The 27982-nt window shown below is 44.4% G+C and overlaps 1 protein-coding gene across 1 annotated transcript; it reads left to right on the top strand.

Moving 5' to 3' along the window:
- On the top strand, positions 1-26735 carry LOC308280696 (signal peptide, CUB and EGF-like domain-containing protein 3; the record flags this gene model as incomplete). Its single annotated transcript, XM_080755016.1, has 13 exons — positions 1-123; positions 1013-1129; positions 2200-2295; positions 6780-6896; positions 7013-7174; positions 8827-9033; positions 11005-11166; positions 12130-12297; positions 14721-14882; positions 16931-17128; positions 18303-18455; positions 21471-21550; positions 26272-26735. Coding segments are annotated over 13 exons (1898 nt in total), but the record flags the coding sequence as incomplete, so codon positions are not given.
- Positions 26736-27982: the final 1247 nt, after the last annotated feature.

Below are 27982 nucleotides of genomic sequence, written 5' to 3'. Positions count from 1 at the left end.
ATATAGATGAGTGCAGCATCAACCGAGGAGGCTGTAAGTACGGCTGCGTCAACACGCTGGGCAGTTATGAGTGCACCTGTCCACCAGGATACAAGCTGCACTGGAACAAGAAGGACTGCATTGGTATGTAGCAACACCGCCACCCGCTGGTCACAACGCACACTCGCACTCTCCAGTCTATGACACTGTACAGTTTTAAATAAGTCATGGTTCATACTAGTCATGGTTCTCAATGTGGGGTCCGGTGCGTGGACCCCCCAGGGAAATGGACTCTCATTATGTAGGTCAATAACCCTTAGCTGACTCCATTGTGAACGCTCTTGTACATCCACTAGTTTAGAAATGTGTTGAAAAATCGTGAAATTGTGAGAAGTACGCTTGCGCGTGCGCCGTGCGTGCGTCATTGTGATCCAGAGTGGGTTGATTGGGAAGGTGTTATTCTAGTTTTAAAAAGCCTCCTGTGGGACAGGCGAGAACTGTTCTTCATAGAGCTTTTTCAGCTTGGAATAATATGCTCCCTATAAATTTAAGACATTCCAGAAGCAGACTTTTTGTACCTTATTTTTATGTATGTATTTCGTGAAAACACCGTAGGCTATTTGTGATTATTGGTTATTGTTGTCCCTGTTTTTATATGCAGAGCGATGTCACTGTTTTTGCTATAAACTAGATTTGTGTCTATTTTAGATAGCAATATTTTTACTATTGTCTGTTTTTACTGTATGAATTATTGTATGGACCCCAGGAAGACTATAGCGACCACTTTGTGGAAGCTAATAGACACGTTTCTTGTTTACACACATTGAGACTAAATGCACAGCTGACTGTATCATGTAATCAATTCGCAACAATCCCCAAACCTGTTGTTTTGGGGAGTGCTGGTTTCATTGGCTCATTTGGTACCGACCTGCGCGCGCATCTAGGTTCTTATCAGTGTAACGTGGACCAGAAATGACCCCAACCCTAACCCCAACCCTAACTCTAACCCTAACCCTCCTCCTCTGATCCTCAGAGATGGTGAAGTGCCCTTCAGGGACGGTGGCTCCCAAAGCTACTCTGGCCTGCAGCAAGACGGGCAAGAAGGAGAGCTGCTCCCTGACCTGCGCTTCTAAAGCTCACTATCTGGCAGGTAGGCCTGTTTCTAAAGCTCACTATCTGGCAGGTAGGCCTGCTTCTAAAGCTCACTATCTGGCAGGTAGGCCTGCTTCTAAAGCTCACTATCTGGCAGGTAGGCCTGTTTCTAAAGCTCACTATCTGGCAGGTAGGCCTGTTTCTAAAGCTCACTATCTGGCAGGTAGGCCTGCTTCTAAAGCTCACTATCTGGCAGGTAGGCCTGCTTCTAAAGCTCACTATCTGGCAGGTAGGCCTGCTTCTAAAGCTCACTATCTGGCAGGTAGGTCTGCTTCCAAAGCTCACTATCTGGCAGGTAGGTCTGCTTCTAATGCTCACTATCTGTTAGGTAGGATAACACTGCTTCTAAAGCTCACTATCTGGCAGGTAGGACTGCTTCCAAAGCTCACTATCTGGCAGGTAGGCCTGTTTCTAAAGCTCACTATCTGGCAGGTAGGCCTGTTTCTAAAGCTCACTATCTGGCAGGTAGGCCTGCTTCTAAAGCTCACTATCTGGCAGGTAGGTCTGCTTCTAATGCTCACTATCTGGCAGGTAGGACTGTTTCTAAAGCTCACTATCTGGCATTTAAGATAATACTACTTCTAAAGCCTACTATATGTCAGGTAGGAGATACTTGAGTAAATGTACTTGCTGCTGTGTGATGTGTGCAGGATGAATGTGATTGGTTTCAAACTACTTTCAACCTGTTGTCCATAATAATGATAATCTAACTCCTCCCCAAAGTATGAGAATCTGTGAACATTTTAGAAAATGAATACATTGTATAAATACTGTAGTGTATCTACAAGCAGGTGATAATCCATGGCTTAAATTGTATAAGTAATGTCAGTAATGATACAGTTTGAGATGATGACAGCGTCAGTCCATCTGTCTCTGCAAAGAGGGATACGTTTCCACTCACAACAATTACAGCAGTGTGTGTGTGTGTGTGTGTGTGTGTGTGTGTGTGTGTGTGTGTGTGTGTGTGTGTGTGTGTGTGTGTGTGTGTGTGTGTGTGTGTGTGTGTGTGTGTGTGTGCGTGCGTGCGTGCGTGCGTGCGTGCGTGCGTGCGTGTGTTCTCCCCTGTAGAGTCTGACAACAGCTACTCGGTGAGCTGTGGGATCCCCATCCTACGAGGGAAGAGCCCGACTCGGCTCAACGCCAGCAGCAGCCACAGCTGCATAGGTCTGTCTGATTACACATCCAGCAATTAATACCTTTTCATGAATTGATTGTGATCTTTAATAGTCTGCCCTCGGCTGCCCTCCCTGTCCATTGCACTCATCATCCCAAATTGTCCCATTGTCCATCTGCCCATTGGTTGCTGTTCTTTCATTTGGCAACAATCTGCTCTACCATTCAAAGAACATGTTCAGTTGCCAATTGGCCAATGTGCTCAGTGCTGTATTTCCTTAATGTATTGAGTTTACGTGGCGTCAGTGAAAAGGAACACAGCCAGGCTGTGTCCAAATGTCTCAAGTGTCCAAATAAATTCCAAATATTATCAAATGATCTCTCCTTGCACCCCTGGACTGCCGTCGCGGCACCCCAGGGTGCCCCGTCACCCACTTGAAAACCACTGTTGTAAAGACTGTGACTCCGCTCCAGTGATAATAACTTCTAGAGTGTTGTAGAGACACAGCAGAGTGTTGTAGAGACTCTAACAGCAGAGTGTTGTAACAGCAGAGTGTGTGTTGTAGAGACTCTAACAGCAGAGTGTGTGTTGTAGAGACTCTAACAGCAGAGTGTTGTAGAGACTCTAACAGCAGAGTGTGTGTTGTAGAGACTCTAACAGCAGAGTGTGTGTTGTAGAGACTCTAACAGCAGAGTGTTGTAGAGACTCTAACAGCAGAGTGTGTGTTGTAGAGACTCTAACAGCAGAGTGTGTGTTGTAGAGACTCTAACAGCAGAGTGTGTGTTGTAGAGACTCTAACAGCAGAGTGTGTGTTGTAGAGACTCTAACAGCAGAGTGTGTGTTGTAGAGACTCTAACAGCAGAGTGTTGTAGAGACTCTAACAGCAGAGTGTGTGTTGTAGAGACTCTAACAGCAGAGTGTGTGTTGTAGAGACTCTAACAGCAGAGTGTTGTAGAGACTCTAACAGCAGAGTGTTGTAGAGACTCTAACAGCAGAGTGTTGTAGAGACTCTAACAGCAGAGTGTTGTAGAGACTCTAACAGCAGAGTGTTGTAGAGACTCTAACAGCAGAGTGTGTGTTGTAGAGACTCTAACAGCAGAGTGTGTGTTGTAGAGACTCTAACAGCAGAGTGTTGTAGAGACTCTAACAGCAGAGTGTGTGTTGTAGAGACTCTAACAGCAGAGTGTTGTAGAGACTCTAACAGCAGAGTGTGTGTTGTAGAGACTCTAACAGCAGAGTGATGTAGAGACTCTAACAGCAGAGTGTGTGTTGTAGAGACTCTAACAGCAGAGTGTGTGTTGTAGAGACTCTAACAGCAGAGTGTTGTAGAGACTCTAACAGCAGAGTGTGTGTTGTAGAGACTCTAACAGCAGAGTGTGTGTTGTAGAGACTCTAACAGCAGAGTGTGTGTTGTAGAGACTCTAACAGCAGAGTGTGTGTTGTAGAGACTCTAACAGCAGAGTGTGTGTTGTAGAGACTCTAACAGCAGAGTGTTGTAGAGACTCTAACAGCAGAGTGTGTGTTGTAGAGACTCTAACAGCAGAGTGTTGTATAGACTCTAACAGCAGAGTGTTGTAGAGACTCTAACAGCAGAGTGATGTAGAGACTCTAACAGCAGAGTGTTGTATAGACTCTAACAGCAGAGTGATGTAGAGACTCTAACAGCAGAGTGTTGTAGAGACTCTAACAGCAGAGTGTTGTAGAGACTCTAACAGCAGAGTGTTGTAGAGACTCTAACAGCAGAGTGTGTGTTGTAGAGACTCTAACAGCAGAGTGTTGTATAGACTCTAACAGCAGAGTGTTGTAGAGACTCTAACAGCAGAGTGTTGTAGAGACTCTAACAGCAGAGTGTTGTAGAGACTCTAACAGCAGAGTGTTGTAGAGACTCTAACAGCAGAGTGTTGTAGAGACTCTAACAGCAGAGTGTGTGTTGTAGAGACTCTAACAGCAGAGTGTTGTAGAGATTCTAACAGCAGAGTGTTGTAGAGACTCTAACAGCAGAGTGTGTGTTGTAGAGACTCTAACAGCAGAGTGTGTGTTGTAGAGACTCTAACAGCAGAGTGTTGTAGAGACTCTAACAGCAGAGTGTGTGTTGTAGAGACTCTAACAGCAGAGTGATGTAGAGACTCTAACAGCAGAGTGTGTGTTGTAGAGACTCTAACAGCAGAGTGTTGTAGAGACTCTAACAGCAGAGTGTTGTAGAGACTCTAACAGCAGAGTGTTGTAGAGACTCTAACAGCAGAGTGTTGTAGAGACTCTAACAGCAGAGTGTTGTAGAGACTCTAACAGCAGAGTGTGTGTTGTAGAGACTCTAACAGCAGAGTGATGTAGAGACTCTAACAGCAGAGTGTGTGTTGTAGAGACTCTAACAGCAGAGTGTTGTAGAGACTCTAACAGCAGAGTGTTGTAGAGACTCTAACAGCAGAGTGTTGTAGAGACTCTAACAGCAGAGTGTTGTAGAGACTCTAACAGCAGAGTGTTGTAGAGACTCTAACAGCAGAGTGTTGTAGAGACTCTAACAGCAGAGTGTTGTAGAGACTCTAACAGCAGAGTGTTGTAGAGACTCTAACAGCAGAGTGTGTGTTGTAGAGACTCTAACAGCAGAGTGTGTGTTGTAGAGACTCTAACAGCAGAGTGTTGTAGAGACTCTAACAGCAGAGTGTGTGTTGTAGAGACTCTAACAGCAGAGTGTTGTAGAGACTCTAACAGCAGAGTGTTGTAGAGACTAACAGCAGAGTGTGTGTTGTAGAGACTCTAACAGCAGAGTGTTGTAGAGACTCTAACAGCAGAGTGTGTGTTGTAGAGACTCTAACAGCAGAGTGTGTGTTGTAGAGACTCTAACAGCAGAGTGTTGTAGAGACTCTAACAGCAGAGTGTGTGTTGTAGAGACTCTAACAGCAGAGTGTGTGTTGTAGAGACTCTAACAGCAGAGTGTGTGTTGTAGAGACTCTAACAGCAGAGTGTGTGTTGTAGAGACTCTAACAGCAGAGTGTGTGTTGTAGAGACTCTAACAGCAGAGTGTGTGTTGTAGAGACTCTAACAGCAGAGTGTTGTAGAGACTCTAACAGCAGAGTGTGTGTTGTAGAGACTCTAACAGCAGAGTGTTGTAGAGACTCTAACAGCAGAGTGTGTGTTGTAGAGACTCTAACAGCAGAGTGATGTAGAGACTCTAACAGCAGAGTGTGTGTTGTAGAGACTCTAACAGCAGAGTGTTGTAGAGACTCTAACAGCAGAGTGTTGTAGAGACTCTAACAGCAGAGTGTTGTAGAGACTCTAACAGCAGAGTGTTGTAGAGACTCTAACAGCAGAGAGTTGTAGAGACTCTAACAGCAGAGTGTTGTAGAGACTCTAACAGCATAGTGTTGTAGAGACTCTAACAGCAGAGTGTTGTAGAGACTCTAACAGCAGAGTGTTGTAGAGACTCTAACAGCAGAGTGTGTGTTGTAGAGACTCTAACAGCAGAGTGTGTGTTGTAGAGACTCTAACAGCAGAGTGTGTGTTGTAGAGACTCTAACAGCAGAGTGTTGTAGAGACTCTAACAGCAGAGTGTGTGTTGTAGAGACTCTAACAGCAGAGTGTGTGTTGTAGAGACTCTAACAGCAGAGTGTGTGTTGTAGAGACTCTAACAGCAGAGTGTGTGTTGTAGAGACTCTAACAGCAGAGTGTTGTAGAGACTCTAACAGCAGAGTGTGTGTTGTAGAGACTCTAACAGCAGAGTGTGTGTTGTAGAGACTCTAACAGCAGAGTGTTGTAGAGACTCTAACAGCAGAGTGTGTGTTGTAGAGACTCTAACAGCAGAGTGTGTGTGTAGAGACTCTAACAGCAGAGTGTGTGTTGTAGAGACTCTAACAGCAGAGTGTTGTAGAGACTCTAACAGCAGAGTGTTGTAGAGACTCTAACAGCAGAGTGTGTGTTGTAGAGACTCTAACAGCAGAGTGTGTGTTGTAGAGACTCTAACAGCAGAGTGTGTGTTGTAGAGACTCTAACAGCAGAGTGTTGTAGAGACTCTAACAGCAGAGTGTGTGTTGTAGAGACTCTAACAGCAGAGTGTGTGTTGAAGAGACTCTAACAGCAGAGTGTTGTAGAGACTCTAACAGCAGAGTGATGTATAGACTCTAACAGCAGAGTGTGTGTTGTAGAGACTCTAACAGCAGAGTGTTGTAGAGACTCTAACAGCAGAGTGTGTGTTGTAGAGACTCTAACAGCAGAGTGTTGTAGAGACTCTAACAGCAGAGTGTTGTAGAGACTCTAACAGCAGAGTGTGTGTTGTAGAGACTCTAACAGCAGAGTGATGTAGAGACTCTAACAGCAGAGTGATGTAGAGACTCTAACAGCAGAGTGATGTAGAGACTCTAACAGCAGAGTGATGTAGAGACTCTAACAGCAGAGTGTGTGTTGTAGAGACTCTAACAGCAGAGTGTTGTAGAGACTCTAACAGCAGAGTGTTGTAGAGACTCTAACAGCAGAGTGTTGTAGAGACTCTAACAGCAGAGTGTGTGTTGTAGAGACTCTAACAGCAGAGTGTGTGTTGTAGAGACTCTGACGGCTCCAGTGAAGCAGACGACTTCCTTCAAGATCAAAGACGCAAAGTGTCACCTCCACCCCAAGGCCACAGGGAGGACCGAGGACCGCGGCCGGACGCTAGGCCCAGGTAAATACATGATGTCATGGAGAAGGGGGGGGGGGGGGTCCATGGGCACCTAATGTGGTGGGTTCAACCGTTTTCATGTCAAGGACCCCCACATTAATATGCAATGTGCCCTACAGGAGGGGGGCAGCCTTGTAACAGCTGCCTGGTGACCTTCGTCAACCTGAAGTGCGACTCCTCCAGGAAGGCCAAGGGGCGTCGAGCTCGCAACCCCAGCAACAAGGAGGTGACCCGCATCACCTTGGAGCTGGAGGCAGAGGTCAAGCCTGGAGACACCACAGGTAGGTCTGGAGAGACCCTTTAACCTCTATGGAGACACAACAGGTCCTTTAACCTCTATGGAGGCTAGTGCGCCTGCCTGGGGAGTCAGAGCCCCTGGTTGTCCCAGCAGATATGATTCCCTGGCCAGCAATGTGTCGATGAGTCCCTGAGCAAGACTCTGAACCCCTTATTGATCCCCGAGTGCTGTAGAATCAATAAACTTTGTCCAGACATGGCAGACAATCTTTATGGACATTCTTTGAGTCCACAAAGTGTCCGTGACTTCTGCTGACTAAAACAATGAGTTTATAAATCTTAAAACAAACAAACAAAAGTAAGAAATACCATGGATGAAAGAATAATTAAGAAGTATTGAAAATGGCCGATCTACAAGCTTGCAACGCCGCGTGCAGCGCGCTTGTAGATCTGCTATTTTCACCAGTTTGGTTCCCAGGCAAACGTCGAATCTTTCTTTTGCGTGTCCAGTCAGTTCTAATGTGAGTTGTTTTAACCCATGCATGTCCAGTCAGTTCTAATGTGAGTTGTTTTAACCCATGCATGTCCGGTCAGTTCTAATGTGAGTTGTTTTAACCCATGCATGTCCGGTCAGTTCTAATGTGAGTTGTTTTAACCCATGCCTGTCCACTGTCCAGTCAGTTCTAATGTGAGTTGTTTTGACCCATTTAGGCCTAGAATTATTGAATGCTTTAACTATTGAAAAATAGCAGATATACAAGCTCACAGCGCGGCACCGAGTGCCGCGCTGCAAGCTTGTAGATCTGCTATTTTTGAAAAGTGAAAATTTGAGCAAATTTTTGAATATATGTATTTTTAAAGCGAACATTTGTAACTCACATTTTGCTTCTGGGGGGTCCCTGGAACTAAATATTTTGAGATGGGGTCAAATACCAAATACATATCATTTTGGTATTGGTACCACTGATATTTCAACAAAAATAGCAGATCTACAAGATATACAAGCTGTGAGCTTGTAGATCTGCTATTTTTTCAATAGTCTAACTGGATTAACCCCCCCCCCCCCTATGAAGAACATTCATGGGGGGCCTGCAGTGAATCCTTGTACCCAGGGCCCAGAATGTGGTGTGACAGTTTACAGTTACAGTTTACAGTTTAGGCATTTAGCAGACGCTTTTAATCCAAAGCGACTTACAATCAGCAGATAACATCACAATAATAAACAAGATACTATGTCAGTACATCATCAACAATATAACAAATGCAAAAGGATATCTATCTGGAAAAACACCATATAATCAAAGTTCTAAAAAACATAAAAAACAAAACAAATGCTAACTAGCTTCATGTATTCATTGATTTTTCTGTAGTGCTAAGGGTTTAGGTGGAGTCTGAAAAGGTGAGTCTTCAGTCCACGGCGAAAGCTAGCGAGTGAGTCCATTGTTCTAAGTGCGACAGGGAGTTTATTCCACAACTTGGGGGCCAGGAGAGCAAACTGTCTCGGACGAGTGGATTTTTGCCCTGGAGTTTTTACACACCCCTGCCTACCATCCCGGATTACTATTTCTATGCATTTGATGTTTCACCTTGTGCTGTCCTTGATTATAAGTAAATCATAGTGAATCTCTGGATTAAGAATGTCTGGGTTAGTGTGCCTAAATATTGTAACATTGTAAAATGTTGCCCCCATGTCCAGGCAGCTGTAACCTGAGCTGCCTGCGGCAGCGCATGGAGAAGCAGGTGAAGACGTACATCAAGGCCCTGAAGAAGTCCATCAATCAGGAACGTTTCCTGATCCGCGTGGCCGGCCTGGAGTACGAGGTGGCCCAGAAGCTGCCGCCAGGCTCCGCCTCCGGACCCGAGCACTGCGGGCCCGGCCGCGAGAAGGACAGCGGCCGCTGTGGTAAGACCCAAATATAGACCGTATTGATTGATTGATTGATTATATTTGAAAAGCAGTAAAATACAATACAATACAGCAATTCGAGGATTACGCAGAAAAGTTCTGAGACTTACTTCCGTTGAGGTCCTCATACAGATAACAGTTAATAAGTTAAAAACAAAACAAATTACAGTACAAACAGACAATACAACAACATAAAAACATAAACACATCCTCCCTTGTCCTTCTTAAACTAAACTATAGGGGTACCCTTTCTAAAAGACCTGCTTTTATTGTCTGCTTAAAAACCCTTACATTGTCAATTTAACATGTATTTCTAGTTTGTTCCACTGTGTGGCTCCTACGTAAAAGAACCCTTACCTACTTTACCTTACTGTAAACACTATACTATATAACCCTTCACTAACCCTAACCCAGCCGCTGGGGTAAGACCCGCAGGGGGCCCGTAGACCATAAACCCTATCCCATTAAAGGACAACTTTGTTTTATTAAAACAAGGGTTCATATTTTAGATGGTCATTAGAGAACAGTGTGAGTGTTCAAATGTTTTCATTTACTGCTTTCTATCGTTTTAGCAATTTTAGCGATTTGTTTTTAAATGGTGGGAGCATGAGTACAAGTGGTTAAATGTGTATGTTTAGACACAATAAGCCCATTCCCAAGATGCTCCACAATCTTTCATGGGCAGATGTGACTTATTGTGTCTAAAAATACATATTTAGTCACTTGTACGCATGCCCCCACGGCCCCCACCCACTGAAATAAGAATTCTTAAAAATAGCTAAAACATTAGAAAGCAGTAAATTGACCTCCTGACCTCTTTGACCTCGGTTTGATGTGTGTGGACAGTGGCGTCAGTTCAGCAAAAGCTAGGGTATGGCAAAGATGGGAGTCCTCATGGAAAAGAGGCATTACATTTTGTATAACACGGTTCTATTGTGAAAATAGCTGATCTACATGCTCACAACGCGATGCGAGGCGTTTTGAGCATGTAGATCGGCTATTTTCACAATGTCTTGTGTTTTACACAGGTTTCTACGGTTTCTTGGGCTGGATATGGCAGCCTGGAACGGTTGTTCAAGTGCAGCTAAACCAGGGGCATAGTTCTGCCGATTTAAAATGACTCCAATACGGAACTAAAACTTCCTATGATTGGCCGCTAGTTGCGCTGTTTTCCCCCCCGGCCGATCGCAAAAAGAATTGTTCTCCATTGGACTCCATTCATTTTCCCCTTTCGTTTTCTAACCTTAATTAACATTTTCATGAATACTGTATGGTTCCTATCGCTAGTTAAAAATTCCCTTTCAATCACCATCATATTCGTTTTGTTGAAATGTGGTCCAATGTTATTTTAAAATAAATTATAAAGTTGCGGGGGGGGCGTGGCCAACTAAACTGATACCAGCCGGCTGTGTTCTTCTTCGTGTGCTGTATTTCGGGAGGCTCCGACCACATTCTCCCATGTATCCCTGCGTTGCACGTGACCGTTGGCAGCCAATAGCATCTCTGATGCCTTTACAATTCTATGATGGCGACACCCATTCCAAGGGGTAGAAAGGGCCATTTGCGCTGCACAGAAACCAATGGCTTCGCTTCGTCCATATTTTTCTACAGTCTATGAGCTAAACTTGACATGTTAGTAAACGTGCCACAAAAATAACAATAATGCATTGCACCTGTGCAGCTGACCTGCATGCGGAACCTGGGAATATACAATTCTGTCAAGATGGGGAGAATACAAGTGTGGAGAATATAATTATAATACCTTGTTAAAGTGACCATTATGTAAAATATTGCATTTGTAGTTATTTTACTGTAATTTAACAACATAATAACCAGCACAGATAGACAAAGAGACATTCATGGATTTATATATATTTATATTTATATTTCCCCACCCTGCGTGCGTGCGTGCGTACGTGCGTGCGTGTGTGTGTGTGTGCGCACGCGTGTGTGTGTGTGTGTTCTCAGTACGGTGCTCTTCAGGGTCCTACTACCAGGGGGAACAGGAGCGGTGCGTCCAGTGTCCCCCGGGGACCTTCCAGGAGAGGGAGGGGCAGCTGGCCTGTGACCTTTGCCCCGGCAGCGACGGACACGGGCCCTCCGGAGCCCGGAACATCTCGTCCTGCGCAGGTGGAACAAACTGTAGCCTCGCATAACCAGACGATATCACTGTGTCTGCGTGGATGTTGGTCTGGTTCTTCTCTGTGTTATTGCGACCGAAGACTCCTAACTCCCCTTCCCTCGATGACCATACATGAAGCTAGATAGCATTTTTAGGTTTTAGAAACGTTTTGAACAACTGAGCAGGGCCAGACCTTATCTGCCAAGGGCAATTTTTCTTTGCAATGGCCGATTCGTGTGGCTACGCGATGCTCGGTGGAACCGTCTGAACATCTGTCCTGTCATGACAGCAACCATCTGAACCAGGCCTGGAATCTTGTCATTTTGGCCTTTTGTGTTGTCCATTATTTGAGAGCACAAAAGGCCGAATGCCAGGAAGGCCAGGAAATAAAGCCATGAAGTCCACGGAAAAAAAATGTTTTTGAAGTAAAGTGAGTAAGCCTTTGGGGGCACGGTGGTGCAGTGGGTAGTGCTGTCGCCTCACAGCTAGAAGGTCCTGGGTTCGATTCCCGCCGGGGGACACTGTGGGTGCTGGGGGCGTGTTCTCTCCTCCGCGTCATCAGCACCCACACCCTAGGTGGGGTTGGTGAAAGGGCCTTTCTGTGTGGAGTTTGCATGTTCTCCCCGTGTCTCCTAGGGTTGATACCCTCACATAAACACATACACATACTAGCGTCATTGGGATGACCCGACCTCCAACCAGACATCCTAACCACCAAGCTGCTTAGAATGAATTTAACTTGAAGGTTAATATGATTTAATTTTAACCCATTCAGAACGGGTACACATTATTGTGTATCATTATTTTATGCTTTAACCATTGAAAAATAGCAGATATACAAGCTCACAGCGCGGTACCGAGTGCCGCGCTGCAAGCTTGTAGATCTGCTATTTTTCAATAGTTAAAGCATAAAATAATGATACACAATGATGTCTACCCGTTCTGAATGGCTTGTCCTGTCCTCCCTGCAGGCCAGTGTCCTACGGGTTTCTTCTCCAGTGACGGCTTCAAGCCGTGCCAGCCGTGCCCCCAGGGCAGCTACCAGCCGGACCCTGGGCGCACCCTGTGCTTCCCCTGTGGAGGAGGCCTCAGCACCAAGAGAGAGGCCTCCACGAGCTTCCACGACTGTGAAGTCAAAGGTGACACACCCTTTTATGACTTCATTCATGTTGCACGCTGTCCAGTGATTGATTGATTGATTGATTGATTGATTGATTGATTGACACGTGTGGAACGTTATATCACTGGTTTAAACCTCCTTTAATGCACTGGTTCTCAACCTGTGTGTCGAGACCCCCAGGGGGGTCCCCATGTTATTTTTGGGGGGGCCCTCAGATGATTAACTTAATGTGCAACATTGTTTTCTCACAAACCAACATAAAGTCTAAGTGTATATGTATATTTTATGTTTTTTGGACCTCCAAAAATGCACTACGCATGATTGCGAAATTGCATGTTTAACCTAGCCTGATTTCCGACTCTACGCTGGGGCTTGAGTCTGAACGTGTCTCCATTCTATTTGATTGAAAAGGGGAGGGGATTTCAAATTTGAAATCCCCAATCACAAGAAGACTACACTTCCGTCGACCCTCCCACTCTCTGAGTGCTGCGAGCCTACTGTTAGACCCCCCCCCCTCTCTCTTGCTTTGAATTCATTGGTCGGTTGACTCGGTTCGCCAAGACACCGTATCAAGAGACGCGTCATATGACACATCCAGACCAAGAGATGCAGTTCACTCAGAGAGTGGGCGGGTCTATTGGCTGAAGCCAGGCTATGTTTAACCCCCATAACAAACCCCCTCTTTCAAACACAGACATCCCAACTTTGAGATCAGCATTTCCGGGTAGGTCCCCTGTGCACGTGCGCCGAGGGGACCTGAAAAAATATCAGGTTTTTTCTCGGATTTTACTCATTTTTCTACGGTTAAAAATGGTTAAAAACTGTTAAAAATGGTTCTGCACGGCGGCGGAACCATTTTAGGCTTAATATAATCGGTTTAATTTATAGCATGATGTATTTCTTACCTATTTGGGAGAAAGTTCTGTCTCTCTCACAGTGAGACACACACATCAGCCTGCCTGCAGGCTGCCGTGCGTCGCACAGGCTGCAAGATTGACAGTTCGACGACGAATGAGATTCTAGACCGGATCCAGGCATATCCGCCTAGATCCGGTCTAGAATCTCATTCGTCAAGCATTTGCGGGAGCGGCCGGGATTTCCGGGAGGTTCGGTGCCACTCGCGGGTGTCCGGGAGGAGATGCTGATTTCCGGGAGATTCCCGCAACATCCGGGAGACTTGGAATGTCTGCAAACATGGCAGCCATGTTTGTTTACATAATGTAAATAACATAATGGCTGATATCTCATGAATGCCTGAACGGATTTCCAAGCTGATTTTTTTGTCTGAAAGCTGTGAACAGCGTGCACACACGTGGTGCATGATTAGGCATGGGCGTGCATGATCCGTGCACTATGAATTACATGGAAGTCTATGGAGACCATGGCATCTTGGACCTTCAAAGAGATTTAGTTGATTGCAACAAATGTGTTAATGATTGGCCAAATTGTAAAATATTAGAGGCAGAAACTGTGAGGCGTTGTGAGCATGTAGATCTGCTATTTTCACAATAGGACCGTGTAGCGAAATGCAATGCCTCAACTCTTAGCGTCAGGTTGAGGGGGTCCCCAGTTAAAATATGATTATTTTGAGGGTCCCCAGTTAAAATATGATTGTTTTGGGGGTCCCCAGTTAAAATATGATTGTTTTGGGGGTCACAGCCTGAAAAGGTTGCGAACCCCTGGTTTAATGTACCTGGAGTGTAAACATCGTTTAACCAGTGTTTCCTCTGTTATAGTCCAGTGTTCCATAGGGTAATTTTAACCATTGTTTCCTCTGTTATAGTCCAGTGTTCCATAGGGTAATTTTAACCATTGTTTCCTCTGTTATAGTCCAGTGTTCCATAGGGTAATTTTAACCATTGTTTCCTCTGTTATAGTCCAGTGTTCCATAGGGTAATTTTAACCATTGTTTTCTCTGTTATAGCCCAGTGTTCCATAGGGTAATTTTAACCATTGTTTTCTCTGTTATAGCCCAGTGTTCCATAGGGTAATTTTAACCCTTGTTTACTCTCTTACAGTCCAGTATAGGGTAATTTTAACCCTTGTTTCCTCTGTTACAGTCCAGTATAGGGTAATTTTAACCCTTGTTTCCTCTATTACAGTCCAGTATAGGGTAATTTTACCCCTAGTTTCCTCTGTTACAGTCCAGTATAGGGTAATTTTAACCCTTGTTTCCTCTGTTACAGTCCAGTATAGGGTAATTTTAACCAGTGTGTTCCATGTTACAGTCCAGTATAGGGTAATTTTAACCCTTGTTTCCTCTGTTACAGTCCAGTATAGGGTAATTTTAACCATTGTTTCCTCTCTTACAGTCCAGTATAGGGTAATTTTAACCAGTGTGTTCCATGTTACAGTCCAGTATAGGGTAATTTTAACCCTTGTTTCCTCTGTAACAGTCCGGTGCTCATAGGGTACTTTTAACCATTGTTTCCTCCTTTACAGTCCAGTGCTCCCCGGGTCACTACTACAACACCACGGTGCACCGCTGCATCCGCTGCCCCGTAGGGACGTACCAGACGGAGTTCAGACAGAACTACTGCATCTCCTGTCCAGGCAACACCACCACCGACTTCGACGGAGCCACCAGCGTCTCCCAGTGCAAGAGTCAGTCATTAACTCATTTAATGCTGATCCCGAGATATCTCGTGAAATATTGAAAGATATCTACAGTGCCGATCACGTGACGTCGCAGGCTATTTACTGTGTATACAGTAAAGCTGGCAAGGGCTACTCACCGTCCATTGAAAAGTGCTGGCACTGGTGGCGCCGCCGATTCATCATCATTGCGCATCCACGTGCACACATAGTGCATCCATAACATGGAAGCCAACGGTCTTTCTCATCTTTATAGTCCATTTTCTCCAAAAAAACACTTTTGATGCCAAGGATGGCATTGGATTCTCGCTAAAATAGCACAAGCATGAAGGCATCCATCTTAGATCACTGTTTACGTTTTGAACCGGAAGTGGTCACGTGTCAATCTTGAACATCGTCAAGTAGGAATTGTTAGCTTGATCTACTTCCGGCCTTCAAAATAAGAGACTGGCCGCGGACGGAGCCTGCGGCAGGCACGCTGGACATTTTAACCCTTTCATGTCGGGAGCATTAAATGAGTTAAAATGATACGTGTCGTCACTGTCGGGCAGAAACCTTGTATCTCCAAGTTTCAAATTTGTACGTTTTTCACCAAGCAAAGCCCTGCTTCATCATACAAGGCTGTTGCACAAATGTAGTGAAAACAGCCGATCTACAAGCACACAACGCCTCGCACCATGAGGCGTTGTGTGCTTGTAGATCTGCTATTTTCACTAGTTTAGTACATTTTTAAAATGATAAATACAAAACGAACGGTCTTGGACATACAAGGTTTCCACCCGACAACGATGATATGTATTATTTATACAATAATAATCATCATCATATTAACAAAACACCAGCATCTCCCATTGCAAGAGAACTAATACATATTTATTATGGGTGTAACGATACATTTTAATAGCCATTCGATACATATCACGATACATGGTTGACAATACGATACATGGACGATATTGGTTCATTATTGGCGATACGATACGATTCAATGATTTAAAATCGATATAGTAACTATTTAGCAAAGACATTAAATCTAAGTGAAAAGTGTGGATAGTGCAGGTTTTTAAGGGAAACATGTATTATTATGGATATAAATAAGTAAACACAGTGATTATCTGCCAAATACATGGACATTGTATATTGACAAACCTGCACCTTGACATGAACCCAGAGATTACACACATTTATCCATAGACCAGTGTAGCGATATGGAATGGAAACGTAATTAAAACCCTTATTGTTTCTTCTTAAAAATGCTAAATACAATGCACAAGTATCGATGCAATCGATTATTTGCACTACCGATTCGATTCGATACAAAATCAAACGATACGGTTCGATTTTGGTTGTTTTCATTTCAATATACTTTTTTAAATTAAAAACGATATTTCGATGCAGTTACTATATCGTTACACCCCTAATATTTGAATCATAATAATGATCATCATATTAAAAAACACCAGCGGCAGAGTGCTGCGCTGAAGCTTATAGATCTGCTATTTTTGAAAAATTGTCTTTGAATATTTTTGACTCGATTCTATGAATGTCTTCTAAATCCTTCTTCTAAATCAGTGCTTCTCAAACTTTTTCATGTCAAGGACCCCTAAAAGTATAGGTAATAATAATACGCACTTTATATTTTGAAACAAAATCTCGAAGTACTACATTAAAATGGCAAATAAATAAAGCAAAAGCAAAGCAAAAACAACAAAAAGATTAATAAAAATGACCAAAATGGTACAAAACAGAAAATTAGGAACAGTGCACACCTATTATACACAGCTCAAATAAAAATTAAAAGCACATTGTGATCACCAAGAGAGGGTTAAAAAGCACCAAGGGCAACCAAAAAGGTCCTTCTAGGCGAATGCCTTATTAAAAAGAAAGGTATTTAGTCCCCTTTTGAAGGCGTCCACTGACTGTACTGTACTGTTTGTGTGTGTGTGCGTGCGTGTGGGTGTGCGCATGTGTGTGTGCGTGCGTGTGTACGCGCGTGTACGTGTGCGTGTGCGTGCGTGTGCGTGCGTGCGTGCGTGCGTGTGTGTGTGTGTGTGCAGACAGAGAGTGTGGAGGAGAGATGGGAGAGTTCACAGGCTACATCGAGTCTCCCAACTACCCTGGTAACTACCCTGCCAACGTGGAGTGTGTCTGGAACATCAACCCTCCTAGCAAGAGGAAGATCCTCATCGTGGTCCCTGAGATCTTCCTCCCCTCCGAGGACGAGTGTGGAGACGTGCTGGTCATGAGGAAGAACTGTGAGTCGTTTTCTGAACCCCAGCTCTGGTCTATCTCTGACAGACCCGTCGGAAAATCAATAGACCGCGTTTTCTCAGCCCCTACCAGCGCTCAACTTCAGTCAAAATAAATCAAACTACTTCACTACTCACCAAACCAAAGGTAGTTTTGCGTTGTTGAAAGTCTATTCTCCGCGGTGGTGAGCCCCTCAGCACCCCACCTACTCTGTAAAATACACTATTTTTGTCATGAAATAAAGTGCATCCAACTCGACCGCCGATTATTTCCGGGTTGTGAACCATTGTATCTGCGGTGGCCGCTAGGTGGCTCGAGGTGGGTGCTTTTTATTTCATGACAAAAATAATGTATTTTACAGAGTAGGTGGGGTGCTGAGGGGCTCATCACCGTGGAGAATAGACTTTCAACAACGCAAAACTACCTTTGGTTTGATGAGTAGTGAAGTAGTTTTGTTTATTTTGACTGAAGTTGAGCACTCGTAGGGGCTGAGAAAACGCTGTCTATTCATTTGCCGACGGGTCTGTCAGAGCGTCACTGGAGGTGACGTAATGGACCAGAGCTATCTGAACCCCAGAGTACACCAGGGGTCTTCAACAAGGGGGTCCGGGGACCCCTAGGGCAGGGGTTCCCAAACATTTTGGTCTCAGGTCATGTTTTTAATCCGAGGCACCCCTACATTATAATTTTCACTCCCAGCACCTTAAATGTATACATTTATGTAGCATAGCGTCGGTGGAAACCTTGTATGTCCAAAACCTAAAATGTACTAAACTCTCAGTGAGGATATTTTAGTGATTATGTTGTGAGGAAAATGTTGAGATAAAAGCCATTTTGGTAAGCGGCACCCAGTGATTGCAAACTTTTTCTTAAAAGACAGGGGATGTGTTAAAGCACCGCTTCTGGAGGGAGGAATAGAACGAAAGTTACGTATGTAACTACGGTTCTATGAATCCCGAATGACCGCCAGAGCACTGGGTCACTCAGAATCCTCGCATTCCCGCGAGACAATTCTGTAGGGACTGATTCCCTGATGATCCCCGGTACATATGGACCACTACCGGGTCATACGGGGGTCACAGGTGACTTTTTTGGTACAAACACTCGAACTACGCATGAGCGAGGTTTTATAACGTTTCCCTCCCCTTCCAAACACCCCCCCCCCCCCCCCCCCCCCAGGGTCCGCCACGTCCATCACCACGTACGAGACGTGCCAGACGTACGAGCGCCCCATCGCCTTCACGGCGCGCTCCAGAAGGCTGTGGATCAACTTCAAGTCCAACGAGGCCAACAGCGCCCGGGGCTTCCAGATCCCCTACGTGACATATGACGGTACGTACACCACCACTACGTGACATATGACGGTACGTACACCACTACTACGTCACGTATGACGGTACGTACACCACCAATACGTCACATATGACGGTACGTACACCACTACTACGTCTACTACTTTTTACTTTGAGCCTATGTGAAAGCATATTTTAATATTACATTATTTGATATACTACATTTAACACTTTGCAAGCCACGGGGAGCCCCTTAATATTAAAACCACTCGTCCATCGATAGCGCATGGCTCGTCTGACATGAAGCAGAAGTGACGTCAGGTCCATTCCTTGCAGAGGCTTCCCAGCAGCCGTCACTTTTTCTGTTTATACGTTAGTGCTAGTATAGCAGGAGTGCTGGGGGCTATGCGAGCGAAAATGCTCATATCTACTCTTGAGTCATACGTGGATTATTTGAGCCGACATTTGAGCCTCGGCTTGGTACCCTAGACATAATTCGGCCCTTGGAGAAAACGAATTGGGGAACCCTGCTCTATAGGTATTAACTCAGACATTCACCTCATGCCAGCTGGTCACTGGGTATAGGTATTAACTCAGATGTTCACCCTCATGCCAGCTGGTCACTGGGTATAGGTATTAACTCAGATGTTCACCTCATGCCAACTGGTCACTGGGTATAGGTATTAACTCAGATGTCATGCCAGCTGGTCACTGGGTATAGGTATTAACTCAGATGTTCACCCTCATGCCAGCTGGTCACTGGGTATAGGTATTAACTCAGATGTTCACCTCCATGCCAGCTGGTCACTGGGTATAGGTATTAACTCAGATGTTCACCTCATGCCAGCTGGTCACTGGGTATAGGTATTAACTCAGATGTTCACCTCATGCCAGCTGGTCACTGGGTATAGGTATTAACTCAGATGTCATGCCAACTGGTCACTGGGTATAGGTATTAACTCAGATCTCATGCCAGCTGGTCACTGGGTATAGGTATTAACTCAGATCTCATGCCAACTGGTCACTGGGTATAGGTATTAACTCAGATGTCATGCCAGCTGGTCACTGGGTATAGGTATTAACTCAGATGTCATGCCAGCTGGTCACTGGGTATAGGTATTAACTCAGATCTCATGCCAGCTGGTCACTGGGTATAGGTATTAACTCAGATCTCATGCCAACTGGTCACTGGGTATAGGTATTAACTCAGATCTCATGCCAGCTGGTCACTGGGTATAGGTATTAACTCAGATCTCATGCCAACTGGTCACTGGGTATAGGTATTAACTCAGATCTCATGCCAACTGGTCACTGGGTATAGGTATTAACTCAGATCTCATGCCAGCTGGTCACTGGGTATAGGTATTAACTCAGATCTCATGCCAACTGGTCACTGGGTATAGGTATTAACTCAGATCTCATGCCAACTGGTCACTGGGTATAGGTATTAACTCAGATCTCATGCCAGCTGGTCACTGGGTATAGGTATTAACTCAGATCTCATGCCAACTGGTCACTGGGTATAGGTATTAACTCAGATCTCATGCCAACTGGTCACTGGGTATAGGTATTAACTCAGATGTTCACCCCATGCCAACTGGTCACTGGGTATAGGTATTAACTCAGATGTTCACCCCATGCCAACTGGTCACTGGGTATAGGTATTAACTCACGTTCACCCCATGCCAGCTGGTCACTGGGTATAGGTATTAACTCAGATGTTCACCCCATGCCAACTGGTCACTGGGTATAGGTATTAACTCACGTTCACCCCATGCCAGCTGGTCACTGGGTATAGGTATTAACTCACGTTCACCCCATGCCAACTGGTCACTGGGTATAGGTATTAACTCACGTTCACCCCATGCCAACTGGTCACTGGGTATAGGTATTAACTCACGTTCACCCCATGCCAACTGGTCACTGGGTATAGGTATTAACTCAGATGTTCACCCCATGCCAACTGGTCACTGGGTATAGGTATTAACTCACGTTCACCCCATGCCAACTGGTCACTGGGTATAGGTATTAACTCAGATGTTCACCTCATGCCAGCTGGTCACTGGGTATAGGTATTAACTCAGATGTTCACCCCATGCCAACTGGTCACTGGGTATAGGTATTAACTCAGATGTTCACCCCATGCCAACTGGTCACTGGGTATAGGTATTAACTCAGATGTTCACCCCATGCCAACTGGTCACTGGGTATAGGTATTAACTCACGTTCACCCCATGCCAACTGGTCACTGGGTATAGGTATTAACTCAGATGTTCACCTCATGCCAGCTGGTCACTGGGTATAGGTATTAACTCAGATGTTCACCTCATGCCAACTGGTCACTGGGTATAGGTATTAACTCAGATGTCATGCCAGCTGGTCACTGGGTATAGGTATTAACTCAGATCTCATGCCAGCTGGTCACTGGGTATAGGTATTAACTCAGATCTCATGCCAACTGGTCACTGGGTATAGGTATTAACTCATATGTCATGCCAACTGGTCACTGGGTATAGGTATTAACTCAGATCTCATGCCAACTGGTCACTGGGTATAGGTATTAACTCATATGTCATGCCAGCTGGTCACTGGGTATAGGTATTAACTCAGATATCATGCCAACTGGTCACTGGGTATAGGTATTAACTCAGATGTCATGCCAGCTGGTCACTGGGTATAGGTATTGACTCAGATCTCATGCCAGCTGGTCACTGGGTATAGGTATTAACTCAGATGTTCACCTCATGCCAGCTGGTCACTGGGTATAGGTATTAACTCAGATATCATGCCAACTGGTCACTGGGTATAGGTATTAACTCAGATGTCATGCCAGCTGGTCACTGGGTATAGGTATTAACTCAGATGTTCACCCTCATGCCAGCTGGTCACTGGGTATAGGTATTAACTCAGATATCATGCCAACTGGTCACTGGGTATAGGTATTAACTCAGATGTCATGCCAGCTGCTGGTCACTGGGGTGGTCGGGGTGGAGCTGATTTGTGGCGATGTTCTCTTGAAACCTGAAAGTGTTGCCGTGTTGCTCTGTCTTCACAGAGGACTACGAACAACTTGTAGAAGACATCGTGAGGGACGGAAGACTCTACGCCTCGGAAAACCATCAAGAAATCCTAAAGGTTACAATTTACAATTTACACATTTACACATTTACACATTTACAGTTTACACATTTACAGTTTACAGTTTACAGTTTACAATTTACAATTTACAATTTACACATTTACAATTTACACATTTACACATTTACAATTTACACATTTACACTTTACAGTTTACAGTTTACAATTTACACATTTACAGTTTACACATTTACAATTTACACATTTACACATTTACAGTTTACACATTTACACATTTACAGTTTACACATTTACACATTTACACATTTACAGTTTACACATTTACACATTTACAGTTTACAGTTTACAGTTTACAATTTACACATTTACAGTTTACACATTTACACATTTACAGTTTACAGTTTACAGTTTACAATTTACACATTTACAGTTTACACATTTACACATTTACAGTTTACACATTTACACATTTACAGTTTACACATTTACAATTTACACATTTACAAATTTACAGTTTACACATTTACACATTTACAGTTTACACATTTACAGTTTACACATTTACACATTTACAGTTTACACATTTACAGTTTACACATTTACACATTTACAGTTTACACATTTACAATTTACACATTTACAGTTTACAGTTTACAGTTTACAATTTACACATTTACACATTTACAGTTTACAATTTACAATTTACAATTTACAATTTAGGCATTTGGCAGACGCTCTTAAAAGCACAGCACAAGGTGATGCATCAAAAGCATAGAGATTGTAATCCTGGATCGTAGGTAAACCAATCATCATCATCAGTCTAACAGTAGAAGAACCAAAAATAATAAATAAAACAATAGACCCGTTTCTTGTTTACAAACATTGAGACTAAATGCACAGGTGACTGTATCATGTAATCAATTCCCACCAATCCCCAAACCTGTTGTTTTGGGGAGCACTGGTTTCATCAGGGCCGAGCCAAAGGTAGAGCGAACGGTGCGGTCGCTCAGGGCCCCGCACCTGCAAGGGCCCCGCGCTAGGCTTGGTTAATTGATTTAGTTATGTTTTCATATTAAATCTTCACACAAACACCGCAATCTGCAGGACGGAGACAGACCCTGTCAACCGATCGGCTGTGATATCTCCCTGACAACCAGCAACAACCAGTGAGTGGGCTGACTGTCCCTTCGGGCTATGGGATTTAATGTATCTAGCCTTGAGACACGTACGGGATCAACTCGATTCAGCGTTCCCTTCCCTTCCGTTACTTATGAGAGAGTTGAGAGAGAGAGAGAGAGAGAGAGAGAGAGAGAGAGAGAGAGAGAGAGAGAGAGAGAGAGAGAGAGAGAGAGAGAGAGAGAGAGAGAGAGAGAGAGAGCATCATATCTGCGCGAGGTAAGGCCAGGGTAATATTCTACAAAGTTATGAGGAATCCCCTCATCTAACTCATCTGACGATCTTGTCAGTGTCTGATTGATAGCCAGGGCCGGATTTATAATAGGGCTTGATGTGGGGGCACCAGGGGGCACCAGAGGATCAACTGTAAACAAAAGATATTCAAATGAGCTAAGCTAAGTTAAGCTAACGTTGCTGTCTGTAATGACTGGATACACTTAAGGGTTTTGAAGAAACATTAGTGGTTAAATAACTGGTGCACTATTGTGTTGGAGTGCCTCCATGCAGCCCCAGAGTTAAGGTGCTATCTATCCCTGATTGATTGGTTGGTTGATTGATTGATTGAAGACTTTAGAGGTTTGCATAGGAAAAGGTTCATGACAGTACAGTTCACTGGTACAAGGACAACTAAAAGGAGATCCGAGTAAGCTTTTCTGCGTATTTGCACAGGAAACCTTTATGTATCTCATATAACAACTGAGACCACACTATTAATTCATTATGCTAATGTATGGACGTCTCTGTTGTTTCATACACCATCTTCGGGCATATGCTACACTATTGTTATTTATCATTTGAGCTTGACTGTGATACATGTGGCTACATGATTGATTGATGTTTTTGTGGGATAGAGAAGCCAGGGCTTGTAGTTACTGGACTGTCGAAATTGTAGCTACAGTACCTGATACTGTATGCTGATGGAGAAGGGGGAAAAAATCAAACCAAGTTTAAAGTGAGCGGTGATGTGTCTGTCTGTGTGTGTGTGTGTGTGTGTGTGTGTGTGTGTGTGTGTGTGTGTGTGTGTGTGTGTGTGTCCTCATAATGACTTTATCCGTTGTGGACAATAAAAGCAGCAGAATAAACATGCTACTGTCTTACCGTTTTAGAGGTAGAGTAGCTGCATAATTCCATTGCATTTATAGATGCACAGCCACTGAAAATCGTGTGCGCAGACATACACGCAAACAATCACACCCGTGCTGCGGGGGGAGGGGGGGGGGGGGGCCTCGCACAGGACTTCGCACAGGGCCCCGCATTTGTCCGGCACAGCCCTGGGTTTCATTGGCTCATTTGGTACCGACCTGCGCGCGCATCTAGGTTTTTATCAGTGTAACGTGGACCAGAAATGCATCTATAATCAGCACATTAAAATTATACACACTATTGACCATAATCACACCGCGGCCATCTTCTGATTGGCTGCGTTGCCACCCCATGTGGTCATGTGATCCAAGATGGCCGCTTTGTGAATAAGGTCAATACAAGAAGGCTCAAAGAAGGAGAAGTCACCGGTGACACGTTGGTGACCACGCCTATCCGCCATGACACTTTGGGTGGCGGAACTGGCACCGGAAGTTCGGTGAATAACATTAGCGTCTATTAGCGCCGGCTGGGACAGCTCAGGAACAAAAAAATATTCTGAACGATTGAGACCTTTGCTGTATAATCGCTCCAGGAATATAAAAGAAGACATATCACAGGTATTTTTACAATCACTTGCTTTTCGATACACGGTACATAATGTTATTGAGGCAGCTAAACAGCGGCGGCGGCTGTTTCTGTCTCTGAGATATCGTGAGATTTGGATTCCAGACAGGGAATGGTGGAGAGTCTCGCGATACTATCTAGTTCAGAAACGTAAATTGTGCTCTTTAGATGCCTCTATAATGTTATACAGTGTACTCACCGAAAAGCAACACAGCACAAAACAATGTGTCACATGTTTTCTTTTATATTCCTGAGCTGAGTGTTTTATAAAGGTCTCTATCGTCCAGAATAATTTTTTGTTCATGAGCTGTCCCAGCCGAAGCTCATATACTCCAATGTTATTCACCGAACCTCCGGTGCCAGTTTTGCCACCGAGAGTGTCATGGCGGATGGCCATGGAGCCTAAAATGACGTCGGTGTCCATTCCTTCTTTGATCTTCCTTGGGTCAATACAGGATTCCAGCTCAACGATGAGCTGCCGTCTGTCTACACAACATGACATCTAATTACATTTAGCCTGTTTTGTATATCGTTGTCATGACAACCTAGCTGCTGTGAAAGGCCGCACCACAAGACAGATTCAGACATTCCAACTTGGAGATCAGCCTTTGCGGGAGGTCCCATGTGCACAGCGCGCGTGCACCCGTTCACCCGATATTTTTTTCGCGCGCACGCGCTGCAAAAGATTTTTTTTTCTTTCTCGGATTTACTCTTTTTTTTCTACGGTTAAAAAAATGATAAAATTTTTTAAAACGGTTCTGCACGGCAGCAGAACCATTTTAGGCTTAATGTAATTGGGTTAGTTTATAGCATGAAGACTCTTACCTATTTGGGAGAAAGTTCTGTCACTCTCACAGTGAGACAACAGCCTGCCTGCAGGCTGCAGTGCGTCGCACAGGCTGACACACTGCAGCTACATGTCCAGCTGTATGTCCAGTTGTATGTCCAGCGAAAAAGAACCGACTGTTGTTAAGTACTGTTATTTTATTCATATTAAGCAAGACCTGTCAAAACATGTCCGTTCACTCATGAGCAGATTATATCCTTCACGCTTGAGAGCCCAGTCTCTGCATCTGAGACCACAATGGCTGGTCACTTTTAGACGCCCACATCTCCCACAGCGAATGACAATCATTCATTTGTCAGATTGACAGTTCGACGACGAATGAGAACACATTTATTTGCATCGCGGGTTGTGGATCCGGTTTCTAGACCGGCAGGCATTTTTGCGGGATCGGCCGAGATTTCCAGGAGTTTCAGTGGCACTCGCAGGTGTCCGGGGAGCGACACTTATTTCCGTGAACTTCCAGGAGACTTGGGATGTCTGCAGATTTATGACAAATAATAGCTAGACAGTAGAGCATTCACGAATAGTGATTTTTATCATAATTAATTATTCAACCTCAAAGAATATTCGACAGGACTGGCCAAACTGTCAAATATAAAGTAAGCAAGAGGCGAACATTGCCTCGCGTTGCGAGGAGTTGTGAGCATGTAGATCTGCTATTTTCACAATATTTATCTGTGGAACCGAGTAACATTAAATGTAATACCTACAATTCCAAGTGCTTGTCAGTGTGGGGGTCTCAAATATGTTTATTTTGGGGGTCACGGCCTAAAATGTTTTGAGAACCCCTGGTATAGAGCATTAACAAATTCATCCACCAGGGGCATTGACAACTCATTCTGACATTGACTTCCTATCTAGCCAAGCTTTATAAACTATATCTTTTTTAAAGAAAAATACAAAAATAAAAGCGAATGTTCAACTTCGGTGAACAAAGTCGAATAGTGACTTTGATATTTGAATATTCAACTATTTGGTGAATGCCCTACTAGACAGTAAACACTGGACCCTCTCTCTCCTCCAACAGGATAAGAAGCTGATCAAGACGCTGTTCGACGTGCTGGCTCACCCCAACAACTACTTCAAGTACACCACTAGAGAATCCCACGAGATGCTGCCGCGATCCTTCATACGCCTCATCAGCAGCAAAGTGTCCGCCTTCCTGCGACCATATAAGTAACAGACTGAACTCCTCCCAGATCAGTTTATAACCCCGCCCCCTCCGTTCCTCCTGATACCGTGTACCAGTAACAAACTGACTCCAGATCACATCTTATTAATCCCATGGCCTGTTCCATCAAACCACCTGTGGAGCAGACTCCAGACCAGATTAGATTAGATCAGACCCGCACGCACACACACTTCGTTTCCAGGTCACATGCAGCCGTTTTCACAGGACTTCCAAAGCAACAAAACCAACTGCAAAACGTTACGTTACGTTACGTTACGTTACGTTGCGTTGCGTTGCGTTGCGTTGCGTTGCGTTGCGTTGCGGTAACAGTACAGTACAGTACAGTACAGTTACAGTACAGTACAGTACGGTTACAGTACAGTACAGTACAGTACAGTACAGTACAGTTACAGTACGGTTACAGTACAGTACAGTACAGTACAGTACAGTACAGTACAGTACGGTTACAGTACAGTACAGTACAGTACAGTACAGTACAGAACAGTATGGTTACAGTACAGTACAGTACAGTACAGTACAGTACAGTTACAGTACAGTACAGTACAGTACAGTACGGTTACAGTACAGTACAGTACAGTATGGTTACAGTACAGTACAGTACAGTACAGTTACAGTACAGTACAGTACAGTTACAGTACAGTACAGTACAGTACAGTACAGTACAGTTACAGTACAGTACAGTACAGTACAGTTACAGTACAGTACAGTACAGTATCTTTGTTGCAGACGGGCAGAAACCTCATATCTCCATATAGTTTTCTTTTCGTAAATTAACACGTTGGATGCCTACGACGTCTTAAGGTTGATGTTTAACGAGCACCGATTCCCCGTTAAGACGCTTGGAGTTGTGTCTTACCTGGTTACCAGGTAAACAGAAGCTGCGGTGGCCGCTGGTGAGCGAAAACACTACACATCCCATGATGCAACTCGGCCGCGAGCATCAGGAAGCATTCAAATCCCCATAGCCTCCTGTTCGTTGCTGCTGCAAAGGAACGGCTTTATCTCGGAATCTATTCTTCCACGCACGCTTTGAACGCAGAGAACCGCTTTATTTCACGGCGACACTGGGCAGTGACGGTCGGCCGCCGTTTTTTGGTTTTGCGATCCATAGTAAACAAACTGATACGTCATTTTAAACCATGAATTTCCACAACGATCGATGGACACGATCGTGGCTTCCGGGGACTCTTCAAAATAAAGTCCATGGTGGCGCTCTATGGTCAAATAATTACCAAAATAATGGCATCCAATGTGTTTTAACTGCCCTACTTGATCATATCCAGAGCCTTGGATAGAGAGTTCTGCCAATGCGGGGTCAGGAACAGCGGCGGTCACGTTGGTTCATGTAACTCCAGATGTCACTTTCCCCTCATAGACTCCAATGCAATCTGTACACTTCCTGGTTCGCACTTTGTCACTGTTCACCAATGGGTGTGTATGTAGAAGACCTGCTGGCCCCATGAAGTGAACAGGAGTGACGCGACTCTCTCTAATACAAGGCTCTGGTCATATACTGCAGGCTCGCACAGAAGCATCAAAAGTGCCG

This window comes from Nannobrachium achirus, assembly GCF_963921795.1.
Source record: "Nannobrachium achirus genome assembly, contig: SCAFFOLD_214, whole genome shotgun sequence".
Classification (NCBI taxonomy): Eukaryota; Metazoa; Chordata; class Actinopteri; order Myctophiformes; family Myctophidae; genus Nannobrachium; species Nannobrachium achirus.
This window is presented reverse-complemented; position numbering and strand designations above follow the sequence as displayed.